This window comes from Camellia sinensis, chromosome 2, assembly GCF_055761805.1.
Source record: "Camellia sinensis isolate YWXY chromosome 2, ASM5576180v1, whole genome shotgun sequence".
In the NCBI taxonomy this organism is placed as follows: domain Eukaryota; kingdom Viridiplantae; phylum Streptophyta; class Magnoliopsida; order Ericales; family Theaceae; genus Camellia; species Camellia sinensis.
The window spans coordinates 47,110,740-47,124,219 of record NC_138962.1 but is presented as its reverse complement, the minus strand read 5'-3'; the positions used below and the strand labels follow the sequence as shown (position 1 = coordinate 47,124,219).

General features: G+C 37.0%; 1 protein-coding gene across 3 annotated transcripts; it reads left to right on the top strand.

Annotated features, from left to right (window-relative positions):
- The first annotated feature begins 1,504 nt into the window (after positions 1-1,504).
- LOC114278230 (guanosine nucleotide diphosphate dissociation inhibitor At5g09550) lies at positions 1,505-10,743 on the top strand. Of its 3 annotated transcripts, none has more exons than XR_014350871.1 (12): positions 1,505-1,712; positions 3,204-3,266; positions 3,427-3,510; positions 5,273-5,380; positions 5,527-5,699; positions 6,523-6,634; positions 6,882-6,962; positions 7,044-7,106; positions 7,887-7,988; positions 8,169-8,289; positions 9,392-9,602; positions 10,625-10,743. XR_014350871.1 is itself a non-coding variant. In XM_028220242.2 (12 exons), exons 1-12 carry the CDS (start codon positions 1,626-1,628, stop codon positions 10,709-10,711), a joined length of 1,296 nt encoding a protein of 431 aa, XP_028076043.2. In that variant the 5' UTR covers positions 1,505-1,625; the 3' UTR covers positions 10,712-10,743. The 3 variants fall into 3 exon arrangements, 2 of the variants coding, with proteins under 2 accessions (XP_028076043.2, XP_082762255.1); XM_028220242.2 differs by having other exon boundaries at positions 8,169-8,293; XM_082906129.1 differs by lacking the exon at positions 10,625-10,743 and having other exon boundaries at positions 9,392-9,858.
- The last annotated feature ends 2,737 nt before the right edge of the window (positions 10,744-13,480 follow it).

Here is a 13,480-nt window from a genome sequence, read left to right as displayed (position 1 = left end):
AAATGATTCCAATGTCTAACTGTCCACACAATACTACAGCCTGTTGTTTGATTTTTTTGTACCTCTTCTCTCAACATGTTTATTAACTTCATTTCAATTCTGAAACTCCACATTCTTGTATCCTTATTGTCATCTGAATTGTTCCCATCCATCTAACAACACACAATTTATATCTAAACTAATCTAAAGTGGATATAAAAAAATAACAATGCAAAAATCAACTACAATTATGTTTTAGTATGGATAAAAATTAATCAATTGAAGTTGTTAAATAGTGTTGTGAAAAGAAGATTAATTGAAGTTCTTAAACAGTGTTGGCCAAACACAGATACAACAATAAAAATCAGATAATATTGCCTGCAAAAAGTTTGTGAAACAAGTGTACGCAGTAAACAATAACCAGAAGAAGGAGAACAGAAGAAAAGAAGCACGGAAGGGGGTGAATGCAGGTCGAGCCAGACGTGGGGGAAAAAATAGTGGTTAACAGGGCGGATGACCTGGGGGACGACCGGCCAGTTGTCTTGGCGGTTGACCGGCTCAGCTTGGACAGATCAGAACAGATCAGAACCCATTTCGACTTCTCACCACCTATTACATAGCAGATGGATTGAAGGATATACGTACTAGATTAGTAGGAGTGGAATAGTTGTCACTAGTGATAGAGTGGGTACAGTGGGTGCATGTGCGCTTCTTTGGTAGTTGTCTGATTCGCGAATAGGTTTGACAAATTTGACCTGAGACAAATAAATTTGAAATAAATTTAGGGATGTTTCAGAAAATCAGTGAGCTGTAAAAACAATTTTGAGAGAAATTTGTGATTTATTTGACCTCAGTCTCGTCATTGTTCGGTTGCTCGGAGAGTGAATCTTCCACAACGCACAAACTGCAACTCGCTTGATTTGTGGGAGCTGGTATGGGTGGAAAGGGGGTTCACAGACATGGTTTAAAAAATGGTCTCAGTTCACAGAGACGAACACCACCCGTGACAAATCATCAACCATGATCTTTCAAACAGAGGAAGACGACTAGTGATGTTCAACTTTAAATTTCTTTTTGCACGTGAAGTTTTTCAGAAATGAAAAAGACGAAAAGCTTTTCAGAAATGAAAAAAACGGAAGACACGAGATGGAAATGTACCATTGGAAGCTTTTTATAGTGAAGAAATAAAGAAAAAAGTTGTTAAACAAAAAATGGAGATGTATTTTGAATGGTATGATGGAATTATGATTTGAAAATTGTATTCAACGTAAAGCACGAATGGACAGGTAAAATTGTATTTTGAGAATACAACCAAACAGAACTTGGTGTTGGATTGAAGATGGTTTAACCGGGTCAAATTCTGGAATATTTTTTTTAGGCGGGGCCCAATATGGATCCAGTCCGGGTTCAGCCCCACGTGCATATAAATTTTTTCCTTTTTTGGAGAAAGTCCGACCCGATTCGCGCATGGGCACGAAAAGAGCGTATAAAGCAACTCTCTCACGTTGAAGAAAAACTCATTCAATTTGGTTGACGCCATTCTCGTTACGCTCGTTCCCGCTTTAGCCCTGTTCTCCCCCCGCCCCCCTTCTCTTTGTCTCTCTCTCTCTGTATCTCGAAAACAGTCTTTCTCTCTCTACGTCGAAATGGATGAAGAGTACGATGCGATAGTCCTGGGCACCGGTCTCAAGGAATGTATTCTCAGCGGTCTTCTCTCTGTCGATGGACTCAAAGTAAACCCTCTCTCTCCCTCTCTCTCTCTCTCTCTCTCTCTATATATATATATATATGTTTTTAAATTGATTTTATTAAACTGAGAGAGATTTGAGTGTGCTCAATCTGCAGTGTTCTTGGATCATTTGCAGTTCAAGTTCTCCTAGATTATCGTTGAAATTGTTGATCCTGATCTTGAGCTTGAAATTGTCAAATTTGACTTATTATAGATCTCTTAAGGCAGTGTTAGGTTCAGTGGAACGAAGGCGGGATTTGAATTGTCATTCTGTTAGAATATTTATTCTTAGGATTGGTTTATTAAGAAAAAAAAAAAAAGAAGAAGAAATGTGCATTTTAAAATGAAGTCACCATTGTTGCTCAAAATCATTCTAGCGCACCAAACACCATATTAGTTTATTACGAATATGACATTCCACGTCGAATCTTAGTTTATTGGGAATATGACATTCCACATTGAATGCTGATGACATTCATAATGGACTTATAAGACGATGGATGACACTTCTACTTTAGAGGCGCTTTTTAGGCTTGTTGCCCAAAACAACCGGGAGGCCTACTGTTGGACTGGGTCATAACGGATATTACTTTTAGGTACTGACTCTGTCATTGCTTGACTTTGATGGAAAAGTAGCAACTCATCTCCAATTGATTGGGGTTGGCTGCCCCCCATAAAAAAAAAAAAAGGCTTTGTTCAAGCTTATGAGATTTATATGTAATTAAGTGAACAGCAAGGTATAAAAATTCATTTCTTAAGATGATTCTTTGTGTTTTCTCTATCCACAGATCATTGAAAACATAGAACATGGTGGATTCTTTCCATTTCCCTCTTTTAAGAAAGAATTTAGCAGAGAGAAGGCTGCTAATACACACAGGAGCTCAACTCCCTTCTTCATGCCTTATGTCTAAGTTTCTAATTTCTAAATTTTTTTTATGGCATGAAGTTTTGGTAGAGAAAATATGCGTATTCTCATTTTGGTCCTATTATTAGGCTACTGGACAGCTCTTGTATTCCATTAGTACTAGTTGGTTGATTAAATTTTTCTTTCCTAAAAATGGGAACACCGTGTGGGTTTCAAGTTTCTCAAAGATTCTTGAAGCATACTACCTATTTTTCCAAACTCAATGTAAAATTATTCTTAGTTTCTTGTGCTGTGAGATGTGTTTAATTTCAACCCTGAGCACATTGATGGAACATGTCCATTCGTGTCCTCAATGTTCTCTTAAGTACAGACCAACCCCATATGGATTTCTTGTCAGTTGAATGATTGAATGCGCTAGGCAGCTTAGATATAGTATAGTTGTCCTTAATTTAAGCACAGTAAGAGAGCAAAAATAGTTTATTTTTCATATTGGATCGGCCACTAAATCAGTGAATTAACTCATTTTAATATATCTTATAGGTTGTCAAGGTCACTTTTCACACTTTATCGTTTCTTAAGCTAATTGAAAATTGTGTTGTCTAGATTTTCACTGGTAATCATCTCGAACAGGTATTGCATATGGACAGAAATGACTATTATGGAGGAGAATCAACATCCCTTCATCTTACTCAGGTAACTTTTTCTATAGTTATACGGAAGTGCTCCAACTTAACCTATTGAATAATGTGTGTTATGTATATGTATATTTGTGCTCCAATTTGAGCTTCTATAATTCCCATTTTCATTTTTATTTAATTTTTCCGTTGCCATGTTACCCTCATCTTTCCATTAGCTTTGGAAGCATTTCAGGGGGGGTGAGATACCTCCAGAAAGTTTAGGTTCAAGCAGGGACTACAATGTTGATATGATACCCAAGGTATGTAGACTCAAATTTGTCACGTAGATCCAATGATAGCTCTTGTTTTTTTGGTTTTTTGGCTGCGGAGTGCTTTTAAACAGTGCATGCGTGCATTGTTGTTTAAGTTCCTTATATCTTGTGGAGGCACTGTTATGCCTCCTTGTATATCAATAAAAAATCGTAAAGGCCATGCCTAGTTCACAAGGCTTCCACTTACAACATGGATATATGCCTCTTTGTATATCAACGTTATGCCCTAAATCAGTTGCAAGTATTCACATTTTTATTTTTCTGTGATTTTCCTTTGCTGGTCTTCTTCTACATTATTTCAGGCCATATCACATGGTTTTAAAAAGCGGCCACAACTATTACGTATTCGGTGGTTACCGCCACCGCTATAGTGATGTGACAAAAATTTACAACCGTAATGGCTGCCACCGTTAAATAAAGGCCGTAACAGCCATTACATTGCTGTTACAACACCTTTACGTTTCTATTTTTTTATAAATTTTATATATAAAGCGATTTTTAACTTTTTTTTTCCTCTAGCTATTAAAATCATAAATCTACATTTTTTAATGTTCAATCTTCAAGTTCAACAGGACTTGAGTTGCTATCGAGGTTAAATGAGCTTACCTCTCTCTTTTTTTGACACTTTTATTACTTGTTTTTATGGGTCCAGCCAATGACAACCCAAAGGGCTGTCAATAAGGACCACAAAAATGCCAAAATATTTATAATCCCAATACGCTTTTCACATATTCCAAAATATTTTTTTACACACTTTTTCAACACTAACGACAATCCTAAGGGCTGTTTTTAGCATTTCCCATTTTAAATTGACAAACTTTCGTTACTTTCTCACTTAGGCAGTGTTTGGGAACCGTGGCTACAGGCTATTTTAGCCTCAAATATGAAAAAAAAAAAGAAAAAAAAAAAGCCTTTTAGCCACACTAACCCATTGATTTAAAAAAATAAAAAATAAAAAATAAAAAAATAAATAAAGAAAAGGCAGCGGCTGTCATGCATGGACAGCCTACACTGTGACTAACACAGTGTAGGCTCAGGCTACTACTGTCATCCCACAGGCAGTTAGATTACCATTTTGGCCCCGTAGATCAATTTTGGGAAAAATAAAATTAGGGGCAAATTTGTCATTTCAACCTCAAATATCTTTTCAAACACATTTTTCAAAACAAGAACCAACCCAAAAATTTAACCCAACTTCCCAAACATAAAAACTAAAATAGCCTACTAAAATAATCAAAAAGCCTCTAAAATAGCCACTTCCCAAACACCCACTTAATTATTTGAATATTACCCTTATATTTAGTATGTGACCTTCATGCGGTGTACCTTGGATTTGTTAATTAGTTTAACTTCAGATCAAGTTGCTTGTACACTTGTTTGTAAGGGAACTTGTGGTCAATTTGATGGTGCGTGATAATTTGCTTCAACTTGTGTCATGCTTTAGTTAGTTACACTACAGATTTTGAACCAAGCAATGCTTCACTGGATCATATAAATTGGTACATTGCTTCTTCTGGAATTAATGAATTGGGAACTTGTTCTTAAGTCTATGGTTTATTGGTTATGAGGTCACCCACTAAAGCAAACTAGCATCATTTAATATTTTACCTTGAAATGCTGGCATTGTTTTTACGTTCTTCACCTTTTAACCTGGAATTTTTTGTGTATGGTTTGTATTTTTCTTATTATATACACCCTCTTTTATGCTGGGTATGTGCTATGGTGAAAGACATTCTATGTTCTTTGTTAGTTCATGATGGCAAATGGAGGTTTGGTACGTGTCCTCATCCACACTAATGTGACTAAGTACCTAAACTTCAAAGCTGTAGATGGTAGTTTTGTGTACAAGAAAGGGAAGGTACGCTATATTTTCCGCATCTCCTCTGCAAAACTGATCACTCACTGTTTGTTCTTATTCTTTCTTTCAACATTTTAAAATGAAATTATTACTTTTCTGACTGAACTTATTCCCTCTAATATATATATATATATATATTGTTTCAGATTTACAAAGTTCCAGCAACTGACGTTGAGGCACTGAAATCCACACTGATGGGACTATTTGAAAAGCGCCGTGCTCGAAAGTTCTTTATTTATGTACAAGACTATGAGGAGAATGATCCCAAATCTCACGAAGGGCTGGATTTGAACAAAGTTACAGCTAGAGATCTTATCTCGTATATATCACAACCTTGTTTTTTATTTCATTACCTATTACTGTGTTACATTACAGTTGACTCAATCTTACAAGAGAAGACTTGCAGAAGCTATAAATATTGATTCAAGAGTTGCATGTTTACTTCTCTTCAATAGCACCTTCTCTATTAATTAAGACTAAAAGACATGTTTCACTCGTCAATCTCAAAAGGATTAGGGTGATCATCTAATTGGTCACATTTGGTGAACAATTGTGGGGCTGATGAGTTATAACCATTTAATGTGCAGTTTCTTTTTCTTGTCTTATTTTTCTCTTTTTCATAGATCTTCTTCAAAAATATTTCCTTTTGCTAAATAATTTGACCCAAATTGTTGAAATGAGCAAAACCTAGTTGATTTGTTTTTTTACACACTATACCAAATGAGGAATATTAGACGGTGGGCCTTATTTAGTTGCAACATTAAGTAGCTATTGGTTTTTCAGTTGTAATTGGGGAAGTACTGGTGTTTTCAGGACACAACTTTGATGGAAATGCATGCTTCAAAGAGTCAGGTTTTGTTTAGATGTTTTGACTGCTATTTGACAATTGAAAGCTGGTTGATGGAGAACTTTGTCATTGATTATTGTAATTTTCAACACAATTGACTATGGGTGTCTTAATAATGCCTATTTTCTTTCTTCTTATTCTTTTATTTTTTTGTAACATACACTATGATTGCTTATCTGCATATGATGAATGAAAAAGCAATAACAATAAGTTCATGACCATCATATGAATTTTGCATTTGATTGCCTCTTATTCAACAGTATGAATTAACTTATTCACGTTTTTGTTGCTGCAGAAAATATGGGCTTGAAGATGATACCATCGACTTCATTGGTCATGCCTTGGCACTACATATTGATGATAGCTATTTGGACCAGCCTGCTATGGATTTTGTGAAGAGAGTGAAGGTGAAATAATTTTTTCTCAACTCTCTTCCTTGATTATTTTTTAAAAAAAAAGAAAAGAAAGAAAAAAATGACATGGGGTGCAATATGTTCATCCAACCATAACCATAAGTACTGTAAAAGAACGAAAATTCATAACTAGGTAGTTCTCCATTATCTCTTGCACAAGACTATGTTCTTTCCTTGTGTGAAGTCGCTTGTCAATGAAACTTAAATTATTTGCTAACTGTTATGGCATTCAATCCAAAAGCTCTATTCAGAGTCTCTGGCACGCTTTCAAGGTGGATCTCCTTATATCTATCCGCTGTATGGCTTGGGAGAACTGCCTCAGGTCTGTCTTGCTATATACCTTTTTGTTCATGTAGGGACCTATGTTGAGTTGCTTTCACACAGCCCATGCTGTTATTGGCAGGCATTTGCTCGTTTAAGTGCAGTTTATGGTGGTACTTACATGCTCAACAAGCCAGAATGCAAGGTAATTTTGTATTTCAGTATCCAGAAAGACTAATTATTTTATAAGATGCACAAGCCTCCTCTTGCCTTGAAACCCCATAATGACTGAGTTCTGCTGTCAACAGTATCTAAAATTTTATTGATGCATATTTCAGGCTCAATATGGTATTTCTCTGTCATAACCTAGGCTCATTTATCATTATTGGTGATGACATTTGCTTTCAGAATCCTGTGAGGCCTATAGCACTAGCAGTTTCCAAGTGGTTGTTATGAAGCCATCTTTTTATCTACCCATATTTTCCCCAGGAAGCCTCTGCATGATGGATGAATGTGCTCACCTCTTGTCAGGAACCTTGGCTGTTTGTACATTTGTTTAATACATTCTGCATCCTACCTCTATGCTTGATTATTTGACTCATTTTTAGGGCATCCCTCCATGAATTTGAGATTCAAACTGTAAATTCTCTAATATTTACAGTGGTCACTCCAGAATCATGTTGATATCTTTATTTATGATTGGTTTCCCTTGTTCTCTAAAATTCTTAAAGTCCTAAAAAAATGTTGAACTAATGCAGTTCTTTATATCTTCTACTAGTGCCTTTTTTAAGGTTAACAGATCACTGGCTCAATATATATATATTTTTGATGGGATTGGCTCGTTGTTCAACTAGTACATCTCTGTATATTTTTTGAAGTGCCTCATGTAACTTCTACTGCTAAAATAACAGATGATTCAGTGACTGGCATGCTTCTACTGCTTGCCTTCGAACTTTCCATTGACCATGTCTGCCTTGGATTACAGGTTGAGTTTGATGCCGATGGAAAAGCTGTTGGAGTGACCTCTGAAGGAGAAACTGCTAAATGCAAGAAAGTTGTTTGTGATCCATCATATTTACCAGATAAGGTAACACTGAAAATTTTAAAATAGAAGAGTTTCCAACAGTCATTAGTACGGATTGATGAGTTTACTAAGTCTGCCAAAATGAAATAATTAGGAACAATAGAGCAATGCCATTGGTGTCTTCATTCTACTGCACATTGTGGTTAGAGTTGCCAGTCCTTTTGAGATGTAAACATTGAACAGGTTCAGAAGGTTGGTAAAGTTGCTCGTGCTGTATGCATAATGAGCCATCCAAACCCAGACACCAAGGACTCTCACTCAGTCCAGGTCATTCTGCCACAGAAGCAACTTGGCCGTAAATCAGGTATGTATGCTAAATTTACTTGGTTGTTGCTTCTGTAATTTCCTTTAAGCTACATGAAACAAATGTTTGGAGGCTCCATCCACATGCATACCTATGGATTCTGTCCACTATTTTCCTGTATGTCAATGTGTATGAGTAAGAAATGCTTTGAAGACTCTGTTTTCTACATCATTGTTTGTGTAGCAGATATAAGCATCGAGCAATATTAGTTATAAGTCATGAATCACAGGTACGAGTACTGGTACAGGTACGTCGATACGGTAAAATTTTAAAGAAGTAGAGTATGGGTACGGTTGGGTACATTTCTAAAAAAAAATATTTATTTTAATTTGGAGTAATGCAAAAATTAGTTAAATGGTTTAATTTGTTAAGATCCAACCTACGATTCACATTTAATGCCAAAAGTAAAGGTATATACTAGGTACTTTCGGGTATGTCAAAAATTAAGAAGAAAAAATTTGGGTACGTGTTTCGTGTATGTAGCATATATGTAGAAGTACCATACGAAATACCAGTACCCGGTACAGATATGACATGTTTGTTGAAGTATCCATGCTTCATAGGTCATAAGCATCAAATTAATTATTTTTTGTCTACATCATTATTTGTCAGGATAGAAGATGCAAGGGCATTTTCTTTAATATTTTTTTTTTCCCAAGCAATATTAGTCATAAGCATCATGCAACATATTTGTAATTTGCGGTTATTTCTTTTTACGACAAAGAGCCACAAGGAAAAGGTGGTTCCCTCACCAAGATGTCTCCATAGAGTCGTCAAATTGGAGCGAGTAACTACTCTGAAGGAGAGAGTTCACTAGAAATGTTGAGAAAATGGTGCCATCTGACAGCTTACACAGAGATGCTTATTACTCTCAGCCCCGTTTGTCTTATCGTATACAAGCAAAATCATGCATTTGGCAATAAAATTTGAGCTAAATTGAAAGTTATTGTACCCGTAAAATCAAACTTAAAACATGGGCGATTAGTTGATTCTGTAGTCATCAGTGCATCCACAAAAAAAAAAAAATAATAATAATAAATTTGAGTTAGAAACTTCTGATTCTGGCTACCTGCTATTTTTATTTACTTGTTCACTGCTACAGGTATCTGTTCTCTTGCTCCTATACCCACAACGTGGCTTCAAAAGGGAAATACATTGCTTTTGTTACCACAGAAGCAGAGACTGACAACCCTGAGGTGGAATTGAAGCCTGGCATAGACCTACTTGGACCTGTAGACGAGATATTCTTTGAAACTTATGACAGATTTGTACCTACAAACAACCATGATGTTGACAATTGCTTTACATCTATGGTAAGTAGACTTAAATGTACACTTGCAATAGTTACTGAAGACTGGTTGATGTGTTTTGCTATTTGTGCTATTCTTCACTAGCTTGAAAGTCTGAAATCTAAATGATGTTGAGGTACATGCTATAACATAACAATACGTGCATCTGGTATCAAAATATTTGCTAATGACTGCTATTTTTTGTATTGGGACCTGCTACATATGTAATGAATGTAGTGACATCTTGATTTTAGTGAGCTCATATTGACTTTGCGATAAATGTTTGCCTACAAGCTTGTTTACCCTCTCATATTCAGGGAATTTCAGCTTGATATTCACAATTTTGAAAGATGTAAATTTGATTGCCATCTTAAAATTCTACTTTTAGGGGTAAGGCTGCTTGCCTACAGTAAAATGGGAGCCTTGTGTGCTGGTATGACCTTTAGAAATCTATTTTTGGTTGTGATTTTAAAAACCCTAATTTTTGTTGTTGCTGTTATTTTCATAAAATCCTCATAATGGGTGCATCTACAATAACTCTAATGAAAATCGGCCAGGGCCGGCCCTGAAAATTCAGGGGCCTAGGTGAGCTTATAAATTTGGGCCCCTTGTACATACGCCCAAAAAAAAAAAAATATTTACTAGTGGCCACTCAAGTTTGCTTGAGTAAATTTGGGCCCTTTGTTTGTTTTTTCAACTGGACTAATTTTTTTATTTGTTTTTAATATAGGCCTGCAATATGTTTTTATTTGGGCATTTTATAGTGGGCTGTTTTATTTTGGAGGGCTTCTATTTTAGTAGATTGTTTTATTTTTGAAGGCTTCTAACAATAATTGGATTTTATTTAAAACTTGATAGTATAATGGATTTTCAAAATTTGGGACCCTATTTTGGGCCAAATTTTGGGAGCCCTAGGCACAGGCCTTACTCGCCTTAGCCCAGGGCCGGCCCTGAAATCGGCTGGCTGGCTGGCTTCGTTGGTTCTTTTGTCCATTTTATGAGACTTTATTGTTATGATGAAATACTGAGTTCAGAATTACTTGCAGAGTTATGACGCAACGACACACTTTGAGACCACAGTACAGGATGTTATTGCCATGTACAACAAGATAACTGGAAAGGTAAGTTCTTAGATTTCTTATCTATTGATCTATTCAATCAATTGTTAATCTTCAAAGAGGTATTCCATATACCGGAAAGAATAATGAATTAAGAATACATTAAAAATATGATATAATTAAAAAATAGATTATAATATGATTCTATTTAACCAATTCAGAACATGATTATCTGACTTTGCCAAGTTTCTATCTAACCGTGCCATTTTCACATCTCACTTTTCCATTTTATTTCTTTTTGTGCTCCAGTAGTGCAAATTTTTTTTTTTTTCTCGTTTACAAGGTTATTAAAGTAACTGGAGGTTTCTATAATTGACTTATATATATATATTGTGTGGGTAATTTTCTGACCACACTGCCCGCCTAGTAATCAGCTAGAGAGCACCGGCAGAATAGATGGCTTCAGCAAACCTGTATCAGAAAGAAAAGGCTCCGGCAGTGGCTCTTCCACCCGGGGTACTCCGACGATCAAGTCAGTATATCTCTCAAAGATAACAAGTGCTAAACTCACTACTTAAAGTATAAAATTGCGTATCTTAGATCTATGGGGGTGCCTTTATTTTATAGTTTACTCAATCCAAGTCCCACTAGAAGCCTGACTTCTATGGACTCCAATTCAGTGCTTACTTTGGATTCCTCAAGAGATAAGGATAAACTCCCTAAGAGCTTTATCCTTATCTTAGCAAAGTCTTCTCTTTACTCTAGGACTCTTGCCCTTTATCCATTATCCGCTTATCTCGGATTTCGATATCTTCGGAGATAACCTCGGCGTCACAACCAGGACACGTGGCATTTCAGTTGCCACGTCGGCGTCACCTTGCCTCGTGTTGGTATTCAGAAAATACATCCCTACAACTGCCCCTTAGGTTCTATTACCTCGGCATTCTGAGGTGATGGAACCTATATTATTCCTCTTTCCAGTACTTCGGCACAAGAACTTTTCAGCCGAGGTTGTTCATCTCAGGCCGACACGTCTTCTTTCAAGAACAAGAATTCAAATGAACTCTCCTACGCGTATGAGCTGTCATACATCACTTCTCAACCGTTCCACTTACGTGTTATATCTTCATTGGCCCGTGTCTGCGACGCGCCTGTAAGCCGTCTTCCGTCTGTCTGCGCCATCTGACGTATGCGATGTTCTAGGCGCATTAAATGCCCTGTTTTGCCGCCGTTTCAAGTTTTTAACAAAACTTTATTTTTTCCCTCTTTCTTTCCTTACCTTTGTATTCGATTTACTTGCTTTTCTCTCTCTAAAGCTCTTGCTTCTTGAATCTGTCATTGCTAAGGCTCCAAGTTCTGCAACCGTCTTCGTTCGTCTTTCTGGTGAAGCTTTTACCACTCTGGTACTTCAGTAACCGTCGTCTATCTTCGGCGAATTCTATTTCGGCCTTATTTCGTCTGGTAAGCAGCTGTTCCTTTTTACCTCAGTTCTTGATTTTTTCTGGAATTTTCTTGCTATTACTGTTGTGCTCAAACATTTAATTTACTGGATTATTCATCTGGATGCGTCTATTCCACGATTTTGCTCATGTCTTGAACACTTGCACTGTTTCATCACTTTTTTGCCACTGTTCTTGGCCTTCAACCCTTTGCATTCTCCATGTTTCTGATAGCCCCTTTTTGTTCTAAATTCTGAAACTTCGTCTTTGTTTTCTGTTTTTTTGTATCTTTTCCAGATTCGTGCATTTGATCTTCATCTTCATAGTTTTTAGGCTTGGGATTTGTTTGTAGAACCTTTAATTTTTAGGGAAAACTGAAACAAGTCGTACCAATACTTACCTAGGTTTTTGCCGAGGTTCCAATAATCCTTTAAGAACATCTTCTTTCGGTAATCAAATTCCTTTACACCGAAATCATGGGTATGTGGAGACATAGGGTAAATACCCCAACCAAACTCGAATACTTTAGGGAAGAGTTCTCCATTCCAGCCGACGTTCACCTTAGGCTAGCTGGGGATGGCGATTCCATTATGCCTAAAGACAATATGATGCCCTTTCCCATTGTAGCCTTTACTGAATGTGGACTCTGGCTTCCACTTAATCCCCTTTTTTCGCGAAGTTCTCCACTACTATAGGTTGAACCCCATGCAACTTACCATCAACTCCTATCGAGTGATCAATGGTATCATAGCCCTAGTTAGGCAGGAGAACGTTAGGATCACCCTTGCCGATATCCAATATTGTTATACCATGTGCGCCCTGAACTTAAAAGAAAAAGGTTTCGTCTATTACCTCAAGCCGAGGTCCACCGAATTCAAAATCGTAGCCGACCTCCCAGACTCCAACAAGGGAGCTGGAGATGACTACTTCATTGCCTCTGGAAATTGGGAGTTTGCCCCAGACGAGGATGTCCATCTATACCCTCTTCCTCGAACAGTTAAAGAGGGCAAGGGTAAGAGCCCAGTGTCAATTACTTAGTTGTTTCTTTTTCAAGTCTTCAAAACTTTGTCTGTTTTTAATGTCTTATTCTTTTTGCAGATGTTCGCAAGCCACCAAAGGATTTTCGCCAGTCCTACTTTCCAGGCAAAGACTTAAAGAAGCTCCTAGGTCTGCCAATCCAAAAGCGCAAGGCTTCACTGGTACTGAATTTTATCCCGACGTACAAGTCTACACTGCCTGACGTCCCGAAAAGAAAGAAGAAGAGCTTATCTCCTCCCTCTGCTACCACTCTACAAACTGCATCAACATCTCGGGCTTACCAAGGGTCAACCTCTGATCCAGCCGATCAACCATCAACTTCAGCCCCATACTTAATCCCAATACCAGAAAGAAAACGTCGGCGACG